The sequence below is a fragment of the Cetorhinus maximus genome, chromosome 12 (assembly GCF_964194155.1).
Source record: "Cetorhinus maximus chromosome 12, sCetMax3.hap1.1, whole genome shotgun sequence".
NCBI lineage: Eukaryota > Metazoa > Chordata > Chondrichthyes > Lamniformes > Cetorhinidae > Cetorhinus > Cetorhinus maximus.
Genome location: NC_135890.1, coordinates 15,098,917 through 15,122,149, shown reverse-complemented (window position 1 = coordinate 15,122,149; position 23,233 = coordinate 15,098,917). Strand labels below are relative to the sequence as shown.

The 23,233-nt window shown below is 43.8% G+C and overlaps 1 protein-coding gene across 5 annotated transcripts in view; it reads left to right on the top strand.

The window, feature by feature from the left end:
* Positions 1-23,233, top strand: part of plxna4 (plexin A4) — a 675,025-nt gene that overhangs the window by 21,136 nt on the left and 630,656 nt on the right. For all 5 annotated transcript variants that reach the window (XM_078553048.1, XM_078553047.1, XM_078553046.1 and 2 more), the window contains exon 3: positions 6,184-6,366. In XM_078553048.1, coding sequence (XP_078409174.1) covers positions 6,184-6,366 — 183 coding nt within the window. The remainder of the gene's footprint in view (positions 1-6,183; positions 6,367-23,233) is intronic.

Genomic DNA, 23,233 nt, shown 5'->3' with positions numbered 1-23,233 from the left:
CAGATGGAATATAATGTGGGAAAATGTGAGGTTATGCACTTTGGCAGGAAGAATAGAGGAGCTGGATAATATTTAAATGGAGAAAGATTGCAGAAAGCTGCAGCACAAAGGGATTTGGGGGTCCTCATGCGTGAATCCCAAAAAGCTAGCAACAAGTTGAACAGGAAATAGGGAAGGCTTGCTAAAACTATACAAGGGACTAGTTAGACCATGCCTAGAATACTGTGAACAGTTTTGGTCCCCTTATCTAAGGAAATATATACTGGCATTGGAGGCAGTCCAGAGAAGGTTCACTAGGTTGATCCCAGGTTTGGAGGGATTTTCTTATGAGGAGAGGTCGAGTAGGTTGGACCTGTACTCATTGGAGTTTAGAAGAATGAAAGGGACCCTTATTGAAACATATAAGATTCTTAGGGGGCTTGACAAGGTAGATGCTGAGAGGTTGTTTCCCATTGTGGGAGAGTCTAGGACCAGGAGGCATAATTGCAGAGTAAGGGGCACCATTTAAGACAGAGATGAGGAGGAATTTCTTCTCTCAGAGGGTAGTTAATCTGTGGAATTCTTTGCCACAGTGGGCTGTAGAGGCTGGGTCATTTAGTATATTCAAGGCTGAGGTGGACAGATCTATAATCAGTATGGGAATCAAGGGTCATGGGGAAAAGGCAGGAAAGTGGAGTTGAGGATCATCATATCAGCCATGATCTCATTGAATGATGGAGCAGACTCGATGAACAGAATGGCCTATCTCTGCTCCTATGTCTTATGGTCTGAAAACTCTACCAAACCCATGACTTTGCAGCCTGTATGCACCCCACACCTAATATTCTTGACAGTACCCTTCACTTTCTAAAAATTCATTTACGGGATGTAGTCATCACTGGCTAGGACAGCATTTATTGCCCTTGAGAAGGTGGTGGCAAGCTGCCTTCTTGAACCTCTGCAGTCCATGTGGTTTAGATACACCCACAGTGCTGTTAGGGAGGGAGTTCCAGGATTTTGACTCAATGACAGTGAAGGAACTGAGATATATTTCCAAGTCAGGATGGTGAGTGGCTTGGATGGGAGCTTCCAGGTGGTGCTGCTCCCATCTGTCTGCTGTCCTTGACCTTCTAGATGGTGTTATGGCACAGCTGATGGTAAATGCTGAGTTGCTCAAATCCCAGAGGGAAACTTAAAACAACTGCCACAAGTTGTTTTGCAATTTGTATACATTTTGAGATGTGTGCCCTAAATTCAGTCGTAATAAGACCACCAAGTCTTATAGGTTTTAACAAAACTAGATTAAACATTTATTAATAGAAGAAATGACTTTAAATACATACATAGATCTTCAAATTACTGCTATGATAATTTCTAAATTCCCTAATCAATCTAACTCCACTTTCATTCAGTCAACAGTAGGACACATAGATTTTAAAAGTCCCAGGCAAAGAAGCATGATACCCTGAACAAGTTGACTTCCAAGTGAGTTTTCTTAACTTCAGTCCTGGGAAGACAACAGCCTGAGGCACGAATGCTGAAGGCTTTTTCTCACACTTGTAAAATCTTAAAAATGCTTTCCTTTACACACAGCCCTTTTTCCTTTTATACATATTTTTCCCTTTGAATGCAAATGCCCATTATTTCACTGTGCCTTTGGACTTTATCTCCCTGATAATAAAACCCTTTCATAGCACTAAGTTTTACCAGTAATCTTTGGGAAAAATAAACACACCCTTTCTAAACTTCACCTGGCTAGGTGACACATTTCACCCCTCCTTTGAAAACAATCTAGTCGGTTTATTTCAAAATGCAGATGTTCCCTTGACACCTACATTTCTAAACTTCCCCATGTTTATCTACTTAACATATCAAACCTAAGCTCTCTTCTTAGATCAAAACATTCAGACTAGCTGCCTCTAATTCAACTAAATTGCTCTCTCTCCCTCTCTCTCTCACACATATCCCACTATTACTTCATTTTGCAATAAATCCCAATAACATTGAGAACTATTATATCATCTTAACAATGGTAGTGGTTGTGGGTTTGGAAGGTGCTGCCAAAGGAGCCATGGTGAGTTTCTGTGTTGCATCTTGTAGATGGTATACACTGCTGTCAATGTTTATTGGTGTTGGAGGGATGAATGTTTGTGGAAGGGGTGCTAATCAAGCAGGCTGCTTTGTCCTGGATGGTGTCAAGCTTCTAGAGTGTTGTGGGAGCTTCACTCACCCAGGCAAGTAGGGAGTGTTGCATCACACTCCTGACTTGTGCCTTGTAGATGGTGGACAAGCTTTGGGGATTCAGGAGGTGAGTTACTCACCAGAGGATTCCTAGTGATGGTTAGATTCTCTGTTGTTGGAGATGGTCATTGCCCAACACTTGTGTGGTGTGAATGATACTTGCCACTCATCAGCCCAAGTTGGCTATTGTCCAGGTCTTGCTGCATTTGGACATGGACTGCTTCAGTATCTGAGGAGTCGCGAATGGTGCCGAACATTGTGCAATCATCAGCGAACATTCCCATTTCTGACCTTTATGATGGAAGGAAGGTCATTGATGAAGCAGCTGAAGTTGGTTGGGCCTTGGACACTACCCTGAGGAACTCCTGCAGTGATGTACTGGAACTGAGATGATTGACCTCCAACGACCACAACCCATCTTCCTTTGTACTGTGTATGACTCCAACAAGTGGAGAGTTTTCCCCCTGATTCCCATTGACCCCAGTTTTGCTAGGGCTCCTTGATGCCACACGCGGTCAATGGATTGACTTCAATGCCTGTGTCCTGATTTTCAAGTCCTGCACAGTCTCACGTATCTCTTTTTGGGTAATTGCTTGTTGTTGTATGTCACAGGTGTATTCCTGTCATGCTGAGAGTTATAATTTATTTGTTTGTGCTTTTTTTATCACTATTCCTGTTCAGTTGCAGACTTATTTCCCCCGTGAAGTACTCAGACTTTTTTTTAGGTCAGAATGATGCATAAATATAAGTTGTTATGGCCGATAGCGGCTGGGACACTAAATTAGCTTCAGTATCTGGGTTTGGAGAGGAACTATAAAGGAGTGTCCTGCAGTTGATCATGAACCAGCGCCACTGGTGTGTGTGTGCATGGCAAATGTTGCATTAGGACTGGACTTGGGTTAGTTTTGATCTTCACATAATGAAATAGTTTGCCAACACTTGTCTGCTCATCCCAGAGAGAATGCAAGGGGGCTTCTGGTGGCCATGAAATCATAAACTCCATTGAATTTTAGGGAAGAAAATTGTTTGAACAGAAGCAAAATTTCGCAGTGCATCAACGAACTTCTACTGAAGCTTCAGGGTGAAGCTTTCTTATTTCTAATATAGCATTGGCCTGAGGTGGAGGTTAAATTTATAATCTGCCAACACCTCAAACTCGTAAGAGCTCTTGAAGAGAAAATGTAAATGTTTCCATTTCTCCTCAGGCATTCTGATGGCCTCAGTTGTCCAATGGGTTTGTCCGCACCTGGTGGGGTTAAGTTTGTCCATATCAATGCTGTCTAGGAACCTAGACAACATTCCGCCCCAGTTGGATTTAAACTTGGTTATCTGAGGTGATGTGTGTGTGTGTGCCAACCACTCCTATCTCAGTGAGATCTGTCACTGCTTCTTTTATTGGTGTGAATTATAGGAAGCCTAATTTGTTCTGTTCGCACTTGGCGTTCTTTGAGAGATTGACCTTGAAGGGAAAAGAAAACTTTGGCAACTATCATTTGATTTTCCTTTTTTATCAATTTTATTTTCGTTCTTTCCCAGGATATTTCTGACATTTAAGACATTCTATAAATGTAAGTTGTTTTGTTTTCATTTTTGTCAGGAAAAACAATAGAGCTTCTACTAGTTGCTAACCTTGTTGTGCCCTTCGTCGGTATTAGTCTGGCCCTGTGTGCATTCATCGCAGTCTAAATAAAGGCAGTACAGACATAAATGGAAGTGAAAAAATCAATCACTGTGGGCAGCAGGTGTTGGGCAGTGCCTTTCAATTGGCCGATGAGCAGCACATAGTTCAATTAAGATTTAGAATCATACCAGTGTTCCTCTTTGGGGATAAAATAGTTCTTAAGCTGTGAAAAGAATCCTGTTTTTTGTTCCAGTGGGATCATGGTGCTCTTCAATCGAGCTGCTCCATGCTTTGTAATTGCCAAGTGCTGTATTTTGGAAGGGAAACTTGACCATTCCTCACCCAGCACAGATAACAACGACCATGGCAATGGAAAGGATCCAGACCCAATTTTTTTTCTTCTTTGGGGAGTTGTCTGGTAGAAACCAGCTAGTTTAGCATTGGCTACGATGTAAAAAAAAAGTTTACCTTGGGACAACGCAAAGCACCTTGGAGCCAATGAAGTGCTTTTGAAATGCAGTCACTGTTTGTAATGTAGGGAACATGGCAGTCATTTTGCAAATGACAAGACTCCCCAGAAAGCAATATGACAATGACCAAATAATCTGGTTTTGACATGTTGGTTGAGGGGTGAATATTGGTTAGAGCTCACCTGCTCTTCATAATAGTGCCATAATATTTAATGCCTACCTGAGGGTAAACTGGGCATCATTTTGATGGCACCTCTGATAGTGCAGCACTCCCTCAGTACCGCACCGGTCTGTCGACCTAGATTTTTTTTTGTGCTCCAGTCTCTGGAGTGCAACTTGATTCCACCACTGAACCACAGCTAGAGGAGGGTTATTGTCTAAAATGATGCCAGGTTTCAAATGTTGTCTCATACTCCTTTTTCCCTCTAGTTATCTGACATTAGGATAGAATACTTTTTTTTAAAGAGAGAGATCTTCCTATTGCATGGTGGTGATGTCACACCTCAAGCACACTGAAACAGATAAGCCTATTAGAGCTATTGATTAGTATTGTAAATTAAAATTGAAGGCCCTTCCCTAAATACACATGGTTTCAAATTGCAGTATGAGCCAATAATCTATTTATAACCTCCAATACTTTAGTTTTGGAACCACTACAGCTTAGGCGCTGCTGAAAAAAATATGTTTGGAAGGTTGACACTTCAGTACAGTATTGAGAGAGTGCTGCACTGTCAGAGGTGCCATCTTTCATCTAAGACATTAAACTGAGCCCCCATATGCACTCTGGTGAACCCCATGATCCCAGAGCACTATTTCAGAGTTTGGGGAGTTCTTCCTAATGTACTGGTCAATATTTATCCCTCAATCAACATCGCTTTTAAAAAAACAACCCAAGATAATTGTAACCAGCACAAGGGCTGGTGTAAAGCTGCTTTGACCTCTGGACGGTATACCCTGGAGTGCATTGTGCTGTCATACTTTGAATTCCAAGGGGAAAGTTCAAGCGTGTCTGAGGGGAAAAATAACCAAGTCCCAGTATCAATGGTTTTTGGCTGCACCAAAACAGAATTCTGACTACTTCATACCAAATGGTAATAGATTTGAGGGGTAGAATGAAGGGACTTATTGCGCGGTGGGGTAGAATGAGGGGATTTATCGTGTGGCTGGGTGGAATGAAGGTATTTATCGTGCGGCGGGGTGGAATGAAGGGACTTATCGTGCGGCGGGGTGGAATGAAGGGACTTATCGTGCGGTGGGGTGGAATGAAGGGACTTATCGTGCGGTGGGTGGAATGAAGGGACTTATCGTGCGGTGGGGTGGAATGAAGGGACTTATCGTGCGGTGGGTGGAATGAAGGGACTTATCGTGCGGCGGGGTGGAATGAAGGGACTTATCGTGCGGCGGGGTGGAATGAAGGGACTTATCGTGCGGCGGGGTGGAATGAGGGGATTTATCATGCGGCGGGGTAGAATGAGGGGATTTATTGTGTGGCGGGGTGGAATGAAGGGATTTATTGTGCGGCGGGGTGGAATGAAGGGACTTATCGCGCGGCGGGGTAGAATGAGGGGATTTATCATGCGGCGGGGTAGAATGAGGGGATTTATCATGTGCACACAATGCTCATTGCCCAACAGGGCAAAAAAAATTCATGGCTCATCTATAATTTCTTTTTTTTTGGTTGAGCCCTGCTTGGATTTATATCAGTGGAGCAAAATTCCCTCTGGAAGCAGATTTTGTTCCAGCACTGGTCTCCATGAGATGGGGTCAAATCATCATCCAATCCATTTTCATGACTGATAATAAACAGACATTAATGCGTTTGATTGTTACTGAGTAACCTTTAACCACTGTCCCTCCTTATCTTCCTTGCAGCCTGTTCCCATAGACGACAGCTTTTGTGGACTGGACATTAATGCTCCATTAGGTGGCTCCACTCTCATGCAAGGCATCCCGCTGTTCTCCGAGGACCGAGACCGAATGAGCTCAGTGATTTCATACGTTTACAACGACCATTCCCTGGTGTTTGTGGGAACTAAGAGCGGAAAGCTTAAAAAGGTAGGGAGAGCTGGTTTTCCTCAGGTTGGGGTTGTTGATGTGTGAAGTGGCGTTTGCAACGCCTCGCGTTTGGTGCTGGAAGTCTAGTTGTTAAAGTGCATTGAGTACTGAGTGTGGATACGCTTTCAGGCTGTATTCCATGGCATAAACATCATCTTCTGGGACCAACAACTGTGCCTAGAATTTACGTCAACGTCAGTGCTGCGGGACTGGGGAAGGGATTTCACTCTCTGTTGAAATGAAAACAAACCTTGAGGCAGGATTCAGATTCTTGGGTTTGTGCAGTTCTGCATTTATGTCCTTTTTGGGGGTGCAGGGAGTTAGTGACCAAGGGCTCGAGCGTAAACTTATCAGTGATGCTTCTTGTTAAAATTTAACTTCTTGGAAAAGTTTCCCTTCCAACAAAGAAGATGGAAGGAAGCCCAGCTGAATGGACAATTCCTTGGGTGGATTTGTTTGACCGTGCCAGCTTGTTTTGGCTAAAGTTGGCACCACAGCTTGCTAATTGCTAGACTGGGAAAGGGATTTCTCTCGCTGTTGAAATGAAAGCATATTGTTGAGGCAAGATTCAGACTCTTAGGTCTATGTAGTTCTAAACGAACTAAACAGCAAGATTGGTGGGCATGCTCATGCCTGGCTGCTGACAGTTGCATTTGCAAACAGGTTGCTGAGATATGTTGAGTCTGTGGTCCAAGGTTTCAAACGACCAAATCCCAAGGACTGCTGCCACTCAGCGCTCTCACCTGGCCCCACTCCACAAATGCTAACTTAGACTGCGATTATATGTATTTTGCAGAGTAACACGTGCTGTGTACAGTGATACCTTTATAGATGTAAAGCAATTTGATTCTTTCACCAAGGCCATATGTGGTCCCTGGTACATGTACATGTATCTTGGTGAGCAGGTAACCCGGACTCCAAGGACAAAGGATTAGCGTGTCCCAGTTTGAATGACTGTTGATACATGGTGTGGAAGAGGCAATAAGGACTGATGAACCTGTCTATATCTTGGAGAAATGAAATCTCTACTGCGTTTGGGATTTTAAATGTTTTTATGCTGCAGTCCAGTTAATGTATGACCCTGTTCTGCTTTCAGATAGTTGCACATGTGAAAAGCATCCTTGAGATAAGACCCTGGGTTAGAGTGCTCAAAATGTAATTTCTCAATATTGTGTGCGTGGAAAACTCAGAGGCACAAAACCAATACTGTAATAAGACAAGTTGTGGTTATCAGCATAACCGGTAACCAAGCATGGTTTAGATAGAACTGCAAACAGATACCCAAGTGAGCAGATCACTGCTAAAGTCAGCGTTTTGCATTTTTCTCGTACAATTTTTCTTTTAGTGATTTTTTTTCTTTGAAAAAGAGGACTTTTCCTCCTTGTCTCTCTTGAGCGGCCAGGGGATGTGCAAGACCCAAACCCTTCCCCCGAGAGGCTGGAAACTGGCAGACAGTGGGATTGCACCTCTGCCCCATGATTGGATGGTGATGCCTGTTTGCATCATGGCAGGCTGCACCCTCACAGTGAGGGAACTTCGTGCCAATCTGCAGCAGCCGCCAGAGATCTCGCCAGTTAATCATTATGTCCTGGGATGTTTCATTACATCAAAGGCACTATATAAATAGAAGTTATTTTGTACCGCTTCAGTGGTCCGGTTTCATTGTAACGATTCAATAATAACCATTCACAAAAAAAAATTCCACAATCCTTTTTGCAAGGTAAGAGTGCAGAAAGTCAATCAGCCTGGATCCAATATGGAACTTCGTTTAGCGAGCAATAATTTTCAGAATAATTTAAAAAAAATTTTGGAACAGTTTTAATTAGAAATTGCTGAAAATAATTGTCACTGAAATTGCATCATTTGACATTATCCTAGATTCTCAGAGCAGCATGTGTAATTGGGAGTTAACAACTGATGATTCAGAAGGTTGAGGTAGATTGTACATCCTCGATGCTGCTTCCAGTTTTTTGTGCTGCCCCACCACAGCCTATCCCTCCTGGTTTGAGAGCCCACCTATGCCTGAAGCCACAGTTGCTGCAGAAGTTTGCTCAATACCAGCATTAGGTTATGAGATTTCCGGAAAGCAAAATTAACATGCAATTTTAATGTGGAGAATTGGATTAATCTTCAGGAGATCGGAACCATATTTGACTTGACTGCAAAGAGGGGATGTTATTCTAAAAGGTTTATATGCTTAATAATTGGAACACAATGGTAAATTAATCCCTCCATTTTATTCCCTCTTTGATTACTGAGTGATATCTAGATTCTGCTTCTCAAGTCAAGTAACAAATATTTAATTCTGAGCTAATTTTAATGACTCTCGAGTGTCAGGATTAATTGTGTTTTGAGATTTTGATGACAGTTTCTCTCTCTCTTTTTGTGGTGATTAATGTCTGGAGATTTCTATTATTTGATTTACATATTAAATAGAGGCTCATAAAACAGGATTGCGAGAGCAGCACGTGTACTCTTCAGCTCTGAGATTGGCCATTTTGGCTTCAGCTGGAAGGAGTTCTCTCTCTGTTGAGGCCTTTTGGTTTGAGAAAAGGATGGCACGAAGTTAGAGGAATCATTGTGGAGTGTACCACAACGTTGATGGTGTGGTGAGATTTAACTTCACAAAATATATGTGGGAGAAAGCCACCTCTGCTCTGCAGAGCATCTCCACCTCCCTGCCTTGTACTCTGAGGATTATCTTCATAAATGTTTTCCTTGACCCTTGCGAGTGAACACGTGGACCACACAGATGTAAGTGGGGCATAGTTGTGCTAAGGCAAAAATTGCAGGGCTTTAGGAAAAGAGTAGTGGAAGGGGGAAAATTAAATACCTCTTTAAAAGAGTTCACATGGACACAATGTGCCAAATGGCCTTTTTCTGTTTACATGATTCTACCAAAGGCACAGGCGCACGTACTCCTCTGTTCACCCTCTAACCCCATTCCTGGGAACTACCATCACTCCTCCACAACATAACTTGCAGGCTGCTCCAAACATAACACTGTAGTTTTTAAATGCACTTCCCATATCTCCCTCAACATTTCAGTAACTCCTTTAGATGCTGCTAATCGGAGCTAGTGATTAGCATGGTTTGTAAATTTAAAAATAATGTTTTGTGGGAGTGCAATAAAACCTTCCTGAAAATAATACAACAGGAACACCGCTCAGTTTTGCACGTGGTGTTTCAGTAAATAAGCCATCCATGGTAACTGTTTACATGGTACATATCACAAGCCTGACAGTGTATGCTGGTTGATTTCAAAATTAATCGAGTATTTGTACAGGTGCTTGATTTGATAAGTTTAACTCTGCTTTCAAGACTTGTAACTGCCCCGAATGGAACAAATAGAAATTCAAACACCTTTTTCAAATATTTATATTAACAGGCCAGCTATCAGTTTTACAACAAATTTCAAATGGGCTTTGTTTCTTTGCCTTCACTTCCCCTTCTCGCCTGATGGCTTCTCTCTTGGTGACAGCTTTTGAGTCTTGTAGGGGGGGTTCAGTTTGGGGCATGAGGGATCCATCTCTCTTCTCTCTGCCTCGATGGCTGACTCTCCACATTGCACTTCTGGTGCCAAGTACTCACGTCATTGTGGTTGGCTTTGAAAGCAGCTCATGGTGTCAAGCTGAAACCTGCAAGTTCTAGCTGGCTGTTGTTCCAGAGTTCTCTGGTAGCCTTTTAACCAGAGATTCTTCATGCCTCTGTTTAGTTCATGAGACTAGTTAACAGGCGGGTTTGGGGCGGGTGTAGTTGAGCCTCATTGTGTTAGCCCTCCTCTTCTCCCAGCAGCAGTTCGTCAGTGATTTTTGGGCCTGTCCTGACTGATGTCTGCTAACCTGGGACCTTTATATCATAGTACCAAACTGAGTCTGGTTTTACTAAAAGCAAAATACTGTGGTTTTCTGAAATAAAAACAAAGTGCTGGAAAATCTCAGGCCTGGCAGCATCTGTGGAGGGGGAAATAGAGTTCATGCTTTGAGTCCAACATACCTCTTCAGAGTCTTGCCTTATGTTGCTGCTTGGAGTCCCTTGCTGGAAAGGCTAAGTTCCATATTTTGGGTGAGAATGGGGGTCAAATAGCTTGTTGGCACTTGAGGTTTGAGCTCCCACTTAAAGAATGCACAACACAATGTATTTATCTTTTGAAGGCTAACAAACAAATAGAATGCAATGGTTCGGTTGGTGAGTCTGGTGCACTTGGCTTAGCAAGTGAATAAAATGACCAGTTCACTTTGGGAGGGTGGGAATGAGAAGCGCTGCTGATGGCTGCTTGTTTTCGGGAATGGACATTTTGTTTTCTCGATGCAAAACCGCTATTGCCCTTCCCTGGATGGAACTCATGGGGCTCTTGAAGCAGGAAGGAGGAGCAGATTAACTGTCGATGTTTACTTGGGCACAAAAAAAACTCGATATCTGGACTTCCTAATTTTGAAAAGAGGTGACCTTAAGCGGCACACAAGGTAATAAACTTGATAGAAAAGGAAGGGTCTGGAGCAGTGTTCAAATTGACAGTAAGTCTGGGGGTTGCAGGAACAAGCTACAAAATGTTCACCACCATGTTCTAGTGGACAATTGGAGAGAGGCAACAAATGCTGGCCTTGCTGGCAATGCCAAAACCCATGATAGAATATACTTTTAAAAGATTGAAGAGGTTTTTTCAGTGTTACATTCTGTAGTTAACCGCATTATGAAATTACATGTACTGTTAACAAGCTCTGAAAGTCACAATGATAGCATATTCATTTTTTTAAATGCTTGGTATTGAACAGTTGTTGAACAACATGATTGCAATTTGATTAAAGGACAATGGTAGTGGGAGTGTGTTTATGGGTTGCCATTAACCTCCCTTCGTATAAAACAAAGCAAAAATAGCCTGGAACTGATCGCATTTTCCTGATTCCTAACAAGATCATCTATGCAAACCTATGTGCTCACAAGATGGGCAGGGCTGTTATTTGTATGTTAATTATATTGTTAAGATACACATGTGAAGGGCACTGTTTGAGTACTTGGAGTACTTGTAAACAGAGCCTGCTGGGACACGGGTTAGTAGGTAGGAAGCAGGCATATGTTATACTGCATGCTGTAAATAAACCTATTATCAAGAAAAGTATTAATGTCTAGTTTCATACTCAACTGGATTGGGATCAAATTAACAAGGACTGCCCCATCTATCTAACCTCCTGCACCTAGAAAGAACATATGGTCTTTCCATTACAGGATGTTTATTAACTTTCTTAAAGATTTCTGTCTCTGTGACCCTATCTGAAGCTCTGCCCCAGTGTTTATCACTCGTTTTGTGTAAACAAGTGCTTCCTGAGAGCTTATGGCAAACTTGGGCTGATTGAACTTGCCCTTTCTTTTAATAGTTTAAAGTGTCAGTTCCACAGACACATACCAGCAGAGCCTCCCTTGCCAAACTCCCACTGACTCGAATTATGCTGGGAGCTGGCAAAGCCCGAGAGAAGAGTCAGTCTGTGTGTCAATGGTCCATTCAATAAGTAGAACCACTAATGTCCCAGGTTTAGTTTTTGCCATGCTGTTTGGCAACTTATCTCCTGACCCCCCCCACCTCTTTCAAGGTCAGAAAAGCCAATTTTTTCCCCCCACCCTCATGATTTCAAGGGACACTAGGAATCATGTTCAGCACCTCCTCCAATGGTGAAGAACCTGTTGTTCTGATCATAGTACTCTCTGTACTCTTCTGCATTTGTGTCGGTTCCTCAAGTTTTATTTTATTGCTGAGAAACCTCAGGGCAAGGCCAGAATTCCAGGTTGGAACCTTGAGAACTAAAAATAAAACAAGGTGAGAGTGATTCAGGCACTGTAGTGGGAGAACACCCGTATTCCCTGATGCTTGCTTTAGGAGTTTGAGGCCCCATGATGGGGGCATGTGCTAGAAATTGGCCTTTATAGGTGTGAGGCACAATACTACTTAAATCCAATATTTAATAATGGTAGACGTCATGGCTTTGGAGGCCTTCAACAGGAGAAGGTTGAGTTGGGGGTATGTTCTAGACTTGCTTGCAAATCTCGTGTGGTTCCCCCCACCCCTCCACCCCACTGCCCCCTTCCCCCTGCCCCAACCATCCAGCCAAGTTTTCCAAACTTAGCCTCACTGACAGTCTTGTGCACATCAGAGCACCTAGCCTTGAACAGTGCCTGTGGATGTTCTTGATGACCAGGTTCACTGCCAATTACTGTACCTGGTCATACACAGCAGCAAGGCCTGAGGCTTGATCTATATCTTCTACTATGTTAACTGTTCTAATTTGGGTCATAATTGATGCATTCCCATTGGCCCAGGGAGGGAGGAATTGAATACAAGAGTAGGGAGGTTATGCTTCAGTTGTACAGGGCATTGGTCAGACCGCATCTGGGGTACTGTGTACAATATTGGTCTCCTTATTTAAAGGAAGATGTAAATGTGTTAGAAGCGGTTCAGAGAAGGTTGACTAGGCTAATACCAGAAATGGGGGGCTTGCCTTATGAGCAAAGGTTGGACTGGTCAGGCTTGTATCCGCCGGAGTTGTAAAAAGCGACTTGATTGAAGCATATAAGATCCTGAGCGGTCTTGACAGAGTGGATGTGGAGAGGATGTTTCCACTTGTGGGAGAGTCTAGAACTAGGAGTCATGGTTTAAAAATAAGGGGGTCGCTCATTTCAGATGAGAGTTTTTTTCTCTGAGGGTCAATCTTTTGGAACTCTCTTCCTGAAAAGGTGGTGGAAGCAGAGTATTTGAACGTTTTTAAGGCAGAGCGAGGTAGATTCTTGATAAACAAGGGGTGAAAGGATATTGGGACGTGGTGGGGGAGGTGTTATGATCAGATCAACCATGATCTTATTGAGTGGCGGAACAGGCTTGAGGGGCCGAGTGGCCTAATCCTGCTCCATGTCCTTATAAGTGATCCAGCCTTGCCCATTTCACTTACTTGAACCATAATTGTATATGCCTGAACTGGTTGTTATAATCCTCCTTACGATTTGAATGGACTATTGGTACTTTGGGTGATCTTCCTCTGAGGATTTGCCAGCTTCTGGCACAATCTGTGAGGGTAAGAGTGGTGAGTAGGTGCTATCCTGCTGGAATTCACCATGGGAACTGACAGAAGGCATATAATATGCTCAAAATGCCAACAGCTAGCATTCTCAATCCCCTTTAATCTAAGCTGATAAAACACTCTAAGGCTCTTCAGAGTACCAATTATCAAACCATATTTGATACCGAACATTAGGACAGGTGACCAATAATAAATTTGACCAAAGAGGTCCATTTTAAGAAGCATCTTTAAGGTGGAGAGAGATGTAGAGAGGCAGCACTCCTAGCCTAGTTAAAAGATCTTTTTCTATTTTATCAAACAGAGAAATAAAGAAGAACTTGGGTTTATATTGTGCCTTTCATGACCTCAGTAAATTGACAGTGAAGTGCTATTGAAGTCCAGTCACTGTTGGAATATGGACAGACATTAGGGATGAATTTTCATCCTTGGGGCGGGTAGTGGGAGTTGGGAAAATTCTCGGCTTGACCTGCCACCTCAAGAGAAAGTGCTCACAAGGACGGGATTTTCATTGTGGGGTGTGGACTGCAGTAGGGCCAGCCGACCTGGCAAAAGGACCCCTTAGGGGCTGCCAGGTGTGGAGGTGGGCTGTTTAAAAGGCCTGTCTTGGTGCTGCCGGACTTCATCCCAGTTATCATAAAAACAAGCCCTCCAGCCCTCGCCCCTCATGACCGACACACTCCCTTGGCAAGCTTTACCCCTCAAACAATCTCTATGGTCCTCAATGCCCCCCCACCATCCCCCCCTCCCCACACCCCCCATGCAAAGGTATGCCTCCCCACCCACTCCTATGGCCCCTTGTATCCTCCATGTTAAGCTATGGCATTTCCATGCCCATTCAGCCACTATATACTGTATAGAAACAATGAACCCTATAGTGACAGTAGGATGTGAAGAAAAAAATGCTTTGAAAAGATAGTCATTCATAACTTTCTAAAAAATAACTCCTTTTTACCAGCCCAATAAAAATGGCAATCATCCAGACATATCAGAGTATCAATAGCTGAAACTGTCTTGATAAACATTGTGAAATTGACAGCATAGATCAGAGAGCCAGAGGCATCAGTCAAGCTCCCTGGGGCTCAGGTGTTTCAACAGGTTAATGCATGTTTGGGCTCTCAGCCAAGCCTTGTAGATAGCGGACAGGTTTTGGGGAGTCACGAAATGAGTTATTCGCCACAGAATTCCCAGCGTCTGACCTGCTCTTGTAGTCATAATATTTATATGGCTCATGCAGTTCATATTCCGATCAATGGTAACCCCCAGGATGTTGATAGTGGAGGATTTAGCATTAGTAATGCCATTGAATGTCAAGAGGGGATGGTTGGATTCTCTCTTGTTGGAGATGGTCACTGCCTGGCACTTGTGTGGTACAAATTGGGAATGTGGGTTGAGGAGCATAACTTGGCATGGGGAGAACCTTTTGAACCTTTCAAGAGGTTCCCTCATGTAGACTATAGTTCACAACCCTTCTGAGGTGCCGTGAGCCATGACTCTTTGAAAAGCTGGTTCAACTCCCATAAAAGCTGCGGAGGACCAGGATGTGCCTATCCCTGCAATGCAGCTGACCAGGCTGGAAGTGCAGGGCACAGGCTCACAACCCAAACCAGCCCGCACCCTTGAAAGGCACTCTCAAAATAAAATCAGAAACCCTGGGCATGGGGTTAGGAATCCTGGAATTGGGACCTGCCTACCACTTTTAAAGGGCTCCTGAGCCATCCTGACTTGATTAAAGTCCAGCCCAAATGGAGGCAATTCCAGAACTTGGGACCTGGGAAATCAGTGGTCTAGATTCCCACGTAAGGACTGGCCAGTTGGATGAGGTACCAGAGAGTGGGTAGCCACCCTGGAACCATACATAAGAATGGAATCCATGTCTTCAGGAGAAAAGGTGGAGAGGGTTCATGTGAGGAAACATCTTTCACTCTAATGGGCTGTGGATGCTCTGGGTGAATTGAAATTTTCGAGATCGCGGCTGATAGATTTTTACGTTTGGGCATCAAGGAGATAAAGACGGGTGAGTAAAACTGAATCTAATTGAATGGCAGGCAGGCTTGAGGGGCCGAAGGGCCAATTCCTGTTATGTTCTTGGCTGTTGTGGTCACATTGTTTAGGGTGGTGATGAGCCCAGAGTGGAGGGTTTTCATACTCTCTTTAAAAAAAAACATGATAATTGATATACCTGAAGCAGTGATGGAGAGTGTAATAGTGGACAGTAAAGTTATGACAATATATTCCTGACTTCAGACTTTGAGACTTGGCTTGTAGCTTTGATGGTAAGCGTACAGAACAATTTTTAGCAGAGTTCACCAGAATAGTTCCAATTTAAACAGCCTGATCACCAGTTATAACCCAGAGTAGAAAGTGGGAAAACAGCATTCGGACAAGGGGCCTAATAAATTATTTAAGTGCAGCAACAGGAACAATTTTTTTCTAAGGCTTTGCAGCATAGATAAGCAAGAAGAAAGTCTTTTCTAGTTGTGGGGTTGACCTGACTGCCCAAATTTAGAGAAATGTTGGATTTCCTAAAGCCAAATTCATCAAGATTGGTTTGGGAGAGCCTTGGTTCCCTGCTGAGAGGGAAGTGCAGAAGTACAGGTCTGCCTGGACAGGTAGTCATTATCTCATCTCCATAAACTTCCACATTCACAGCAACGAATAGGTTTGTGGGCAGGCTGTAGAAAAATGTTGATCCTTCAGCACTTGAGAGGTGATCTTGTACTAAGGGGATTAGGGCAAGTAAAACCTGAGCCTATTTTCCAAATTGAGCTTTGACTTCTAAACTAAAAGATATAGATGCTGATTGATGAAAGGCATGCTACTTGCTGGCATTGCTTGGACAGAGAGGATGGTGGCTTTAGCTTGAGCCATTCAGTAGGATGGTACCAGAATTGAGCGAATATCCTTGTCAGGAAAATCAGAACAAAGTGGGGCTCTCTTTCTTCTAGATAAGAGAGGACTGTGACATGTTCTAGTAAAGGTTTTTGGGATAATTGAAGTATTTGATAGAGCATGCTTCCACTTGTGGATGAGACCAGAACTAGGGCCCAAAATATAAGATGGTAGCTAATAAATCCAATAGGGGATTCAGGAGAATAATGTCGGGTAAGTTAGTAGAGGCTGGAATGGGTCACGATTAGCCTGCTAAGGAAGTGTGGGTGAGATGGGTTGAATGGTTTTCCTTAACTCTACTAACCTTGAAGGGCAATGACACAGCATGAATTTTGCTAATCAAAAGATGCTATTGGAAAATGTCTACCTTTTTGAATGTTAGATCAATATTGGGTCAGGCGTGGCCCTGATGTAGTGTGCTATTGAATGGCAGATTTCCTGTTCCTGATTGATGTCTTTTGATTTTGGGTGAAAACTGTACTAACCCTCAGTTAGCTTGTTTTCTCAGGGTGAGCCAACTGCTTATCCGCCCTGGAACTGCCAGCCTGGGAGGACATTATTTGGATAATACCAACTACTCTGGTATTAGCTCTTGAGCTCCAGCTGTGTGCTGAAATCCTATTTCTGTATTCTTTTCCAACGTCTTTTTTTTTTACATTGTTTGCTTTCAAATTCTTTTTCAGTTCTCTTTCAAATGATTTTTAATCTCTGCCTCAGTAGTCACTTCTGCTGAAGCTTCATGTCCTGGCAGCCCTCTGTATGTGAAATTTACGTGCAACTTTCCCCTTAATATCAACTAATAGAAACTACCTTCTACCTACTTATTTTCTCAAGATTCCTCTTGACATCTAGGCATCAGGTGCTAATAAACCAAAGATTTCCCATCAGAGTGAGATACCAGAGGGTGACTAGTGCCCTGTGGATTTAAACAAAAGAGAGAGCTTGTATCTGGTTGGTAACCAGAGGATGCAGATCTAAGGTGATTGGCAAAGGGAGCAGAGAAGAGATGAGAATTTTCTTTTTTGATAGTGAGTCATGTTCCAAAAGGGTGGTGGAAGCAAATTCAAGAATCATCAAAGGGGAATTGAGTGTAGACTTGAAATGAAAAATTTGCATGGCTATTGGGGAAAAAAGAAGTGGGACGAATTGCATAGCTCATTCAAAGTGCCAGCATAAGCATGATGGGCTGAATCACCTCCTGTTCTGTAAGATTCTCTGAAGAATGTTTTATCAATATTACAGTTCATTTTCTACTTAAAAATGGTATTTTAAGAAAAATTGCAAAGACTGGGGATTGCCATTGACCTTTCAATCTAGCACCTCGGTCCAACCTCGGGTTGATCGGATGAAACTCTTTATCCTTTGGTTGTAAGGATTCGGTCTAATCCTTAGTGTTTCCAGGGCCCACAGGGGTTGGTCATTTAGCCCCTCAAGTCTGTTCCGCCATTCAATTAAATCGTGATTGATCTGCAACCTAACTGCACGTATGCTCCATCTTTGCCCCATATCCCTTAATACCCGAGGTTATTAAAATCTATCTATCTCTGAAATTAACAATCGGCTCAGTGTCGGTTGTTGCTTGTGGAAGAGAGATTTGAACTTCTACCTTTTGTATGTATAAGTGTTTCCTGGCTTCACTCTGGTAAGGACTGGCTTTATTGTTTTTAGATTATATGGCCCCTTGTCCTAGATTTCCCAACCAGTGCAAACAGTTTCCCTCTATCCTATCTGTTCCCCATAAAATTGTAAAATCTTTGACCAAATCACCCCTTAATCTAAATTTCAGGGAATGCCACCCTAGTTTGTCTAATCTCTCTTCATAATTTAACCCTTGGAGTCCAACACCCATATATCCTACCTAAGTGTGCCTAGAACTGCTCAGTGTACTTCAGGTCTGATTTTAACCATGGCTTTGTACAGCTGTAGGAAAATTTCTACCTCCTAGATATGAAGGTCAGTATTCCATTAGCCTTTCTGATCATTTTTGGACCTGTTCATGACATTTTAATGATTTATGCACCTGGGCCTTTTCACCATTTAGAAAGTACTCTGACCAATGCTTTTGAGGTCCAAAGTGGCCCTTATATTTGACCATATTGAAATCCATTTGCCACAGTTTTGCACATTTGCTTAATTTATTAAAAATTCTTTGTAATCTTAAGCTTCTATCTACTCTGCATTGGAAAACTTGCTTATGTGGTTTTCTGGCATCGGTCTTCGGAATTGTTAATAAATGCAATGAATAGTTAAAGCCCCAACACAGATCTCTGCAGGACACCACTAGTCACATCCTGCCAATTAGCATACCTGCCCATTCTACCTACTCTCTGTCCTTGCCCACTCAATTTCCTAACCGAACCAGTCTCTTATGAGGGACTTTATCAAATGCCATCTGAAAGTGCATATAAATAATATTCCCTTATCCACTACTTTAGTCACCTTTTTAAAAAAAAATTCAATCAGGTTTGTCAGGCACGACTTACCCATTTGTTACAAATCTGCTGGCTTCCTCTGATCAGTGGAAAATTTTCAATGTGTTCAGTCATTCAATCCTTAATTATAGACTCCGGTAATTTCCTGACAGGAGATGTTACGCTATCTGTCTATAATTCCCTGGTTTCCCACACCCCCACCCCTCCCTTGGCTTTCTGAAATAGTGGAGTGAAGTGCAATTCTTTAATCTAAAAGCAGTTCCTGAATCGAAAGAACTCTGGAACATTATATAGTTGGAGAATCTGCAATATTGTCCGCGCCTTCCTTTAAAATTCTGGGATGGAAACCATCTGGTCTTGGGGACCTGTCACCCTTTAGTGGCATTATTTTGCTTACATTAATTTTGGTGAGTTTCTGTCCCTGGTTTTTAGTTTCTTTGGGATGCCTGGCACACCATCTCCTTCGTCTAATGTGAATATTGATGCAAAGAAATTATTTAACATGTCAACCATTTCCCTATTTTCATTTACAATATCGCTATTGTCTGCTTTCAGGGGGCACATATTACTCCTCAGCACCCTCCTTCTTCCCCATATGCTACATTTTTCATTCAGATTTTGATGCCTTTCAAGTGTCTTTTCTTGCTCTCTTTGTAACTCTTGCTATCTGTTTGGTCACCTTTATGCTGTTGTATCTCTGTCACCAGGATCTGTTAGTTTCATATTTTTGTATGCTTTTATTTTGTCCCTTCGTGTGTTTAGTTGCCCATGGCTTTTTCTTCAGCAAGTAGAGCAGTTGTCTCTTAAGAACATAAACTGGTTCTGTATCAGAAGTTGTTTTGCAAACACCTCTGGCCATTAGGTAAATGTTCACACACTCTGTTGGGCTGTTAGCTGAATCTGGCTCGTTAGTGTGCCTGATGTGGCCTTTCTTGGCCATATGGTTGCAGAAAACTATCCTGCACACAGACAAAAAGTTCAATGCATGAGATTATCCCAAACTACATGAAAGTTAAAATCCCCCATTAAAATCACTCTGCTTTTGCTTCATGTTTGTCTAATCTCTGCACTTACATTCTACCACTTCACAGCTGCCTTATAGGGAGCTTCTACGCAACTCTCCTTACAGTCTTGAATTCTTTTCTATTTCTTAATTCTACTCACGAAGGCTCCATTGCTTGCTTACCTCGCGTTATGTCATCTATAATGCTCTGTTGGACTGGAAATACCTTCTCAGGTAAACCTGGTACATAGATTAGTGATGGGAGAAATGCAAAAAACACACTGTGGGATTCTGAAGAGCAAGTCTATGAAATTTTTTTTTGTTGCTGTTGTACAGGCCCTTAGTTAGACTGCATCTGGAATCCTGTGCACAGTTTTGATCTCCTTACTTTAGGAAAGGATATAATTACATTAGAAGCAATTCAGAGAAAGTTCATTTGACTGATTCCTGGGATGAAGGAATTATCTTATGAGGAAAGGTTGGGCCTATACCCATTGGAATTTAGAAGAATGAGAGGTGACCTTATTGAAACATAGAGGGCGGAATTTTATGCCGTTGGGATTTATGGTTTTCCACCCGCCCCTGGCCCCCACCCCACCCCGCAACCAAGTTAATGGACCTTTGAACGGCCTCACCCCTGCCATGGTGGGTTGTAAAATTCCATCTGTAAGATCCTGAGAGGACTTGACCGGGTGGAGGCTGAGAGGATGCCCCCCCCCCCCCCAGCTTATGGGGGTGTCTAATAACTAGGGGGCACAGTTCAAAACTTAGGGGTCTCGCATTTAAGACTCAGATGAGGAGAAACTTTTCCTAAAGGTCATTAGTGTGTGGAATTCTCTACCCCAGAGAGCAGTGGGAGGCTGGGTCATTGAATATATTCAAGGCTGAGTTAGATTTTTGATAGGCAAGGGAGTAAAGGGTTATGGGAGAATGGGCCGGGAAATGGAGTTGAGGCCACAATCAGATCTTATTGAATGGTGGAGCAGGTTCGAGGGGCCGAATAGCCTACTCCTGCTCCTAATTCTTGTGTTCTTCCGGCAATGTGAAGGAAAATTTTGCTACGTTCGCTGTACCACACTTTGGACCCAGGAGAATTGAATGTTGACAAAAAGGTGGTAGGGAGAGGGGATGAAATTCTGTTCTCTCACATGGACGACCCTTACCTTAATGACCACGAGAGCCACCCCCCTGTCTCCAAAACAGAAAATGAAAAATTGGAATTGAAATCTCTTTTTAAGTTGGCAGATTATTGCTGTAGATGCCAGTACAACCTTATGCCTTGGGGGACCTGCAATGTTCCCCCGTGTTTACTGTTTAAGGCAGGAACATTGAGGTTATGAAACTGAATGCATGATGACATTACCCTTTTAAAACACAATTTTTCTTTATTAATCAACTTCAAAGTGTAGACTGTTGTAGAAACCCCTGCTGACAGACTAGCTTCTGTTCCGTCGCATGTTTTCAATTTTTTTTTGTACAGATGCCCTGGCTTTCATTTAAATCCACAGTTCTGGGAGTTAACCCTTTCTCTCCCAGTGGATGGAATCCTTCCTTCCATCTCCCTTCCCAGTGAACTGGCCACATTGCCTCTTGCTCCGTCACTGCAGTATCCAAGGTAGCAAGCAAAGCTCTAAGTGGATAAAAAAATGCTTGCTGCTTCTCAGAGGTTTAAATGTTTGACCTCAACCCTTGACCCCATCCTTAAGGCAATTCTGACTTCCTGCCATGTGCGATGGACAATAGAGAATTTTGAGTCTCGGGGGCAAACAGCAAAGTCACTCGTACTGCATCTTGTGGTGAGTTATTGTAGTCTTTGACTAGTTGAGTAATGTAAACCGAGTGTGAAATGGAGCAGGAGTAGGCCATTCGGCCCCTCAAACTGGCTCCGTCACTCAATAAGATCATGGCTGATCTGACTGTGGCCTCAACTCCATTCTCCGGCAGCAAATAGGACACCGCTTCAGAGTGTCACACCAAAGCTTGATCTCTTTGCAACCTTCCAAAAATTCAGGTCAACTCGTTAAAGTGATCAAAAGATCAACTGGCCCGATTGGCGCTTTGTTGCTGCTGGGCATCAGCTGTGGCTCAGTGTGAAGCACCTCTGAGTCAGAAAGTTCTGGGTTCAGGTCCCACTCCAGCCATTTGAGCACATAATCCGGGCTGAAACTCCAGTGTAGCACTGAGGGAATACTGCACTGCCAGAAGTGCTGTCCTTCAGATGAGATATTCAACCAGTGTCCTGGCTGTCTTCTCAGTAATTCCCACTGTCCTGGCCAATATTTATAACTGACATAATTCAAAGAAGCCTCACTGATTATATGGTCATTATCTCGTCGCTATTTGTGATGCATTGCTATGTACAAATTGGTTGCTGCATTTTTCAAAATTAGCGCGGTGTTAATTTTTAGTGTTGCTCTGTTGACTGGGAGACCTGTAAGGGGTGTTCCATCGTCATTTCAATGACATTAGTTATGGATTTGAGAGTTCAAGAATCCACTTGACAGGGTGGTCCGTAACTCTGGTCTTTGTGACAGCTGAGTCCAGTTTCTCCCCCAGTATGGGCTTCAAGTCATCACCCCAAACTCATTGACACACAGCTCCACTCAGTAATGAAGATAATCTCTGGAACTCCTGAGATCAACTCCTGTTCAGTGATTGGCAGCCCTCTCAAATATCGCCCCTCCCTGCTATTCGACAGCACGCAGAGAAATAACTCATAGCAGCAAGCTGGACCTCCCCGCCCCTAGAGACCTTCAGGACCTCTCCAACTCACCACATGGCCCTACGAAACCCCAACCGAACTTCTCCAGCTGCATAATACTGAAACCTGGAGGAAAGCTTGGGCAGAAACCACCCTTCCAAATAAAAACATTGTGTCTGACCCAACATCTCAACAACCAGGCTTCAATCTCCCCTGGAGCACGTGGACAACCCTCAGTCGATTACAGACTGGACATGTCCGATGGAGCCACCTGATGTACAAGTGGCACCTCTAAACCTTGCCTGGCTACCACTGTGGAAACTCCAACCTAACCATGGAGAACATAATAACATCTTTCCACCCCCCACCACCGCCTCCCCCCCCCTCCCCCCCCCTCCCCCCACCCTCCCCCCCCCTCCCCCCACCCCTCCCCCCACCCCTCCCCCCACCCTCCCCCACCCCTCCCCCACCCCTCCCCCCACCCCTCCCCCCACCCCTCCCCCCACCCCTCCCCCCCCTCCCCCCCCTCCCCCCACCCCTCCCTCCCCCCTCCCCCCACCACCGCCTCCCCCCCTCCCCCCCCTCCCCCCCCTCCCCCCCCCTCCCCCCACCCCTCCCCCCACCCCTCCCCCCACCCCTCCCCCCACCCCTCCCCCCACCCCTCCCCCCCCCTCCCCCCACCCCTCCCCCCACCCCTCCCCCCACCCCTCCCCCCACCCCTCCCCCCCTCCCCCCCCCTCCCCCCACCCCTCCCCCCACCCCGACGACTCAATTT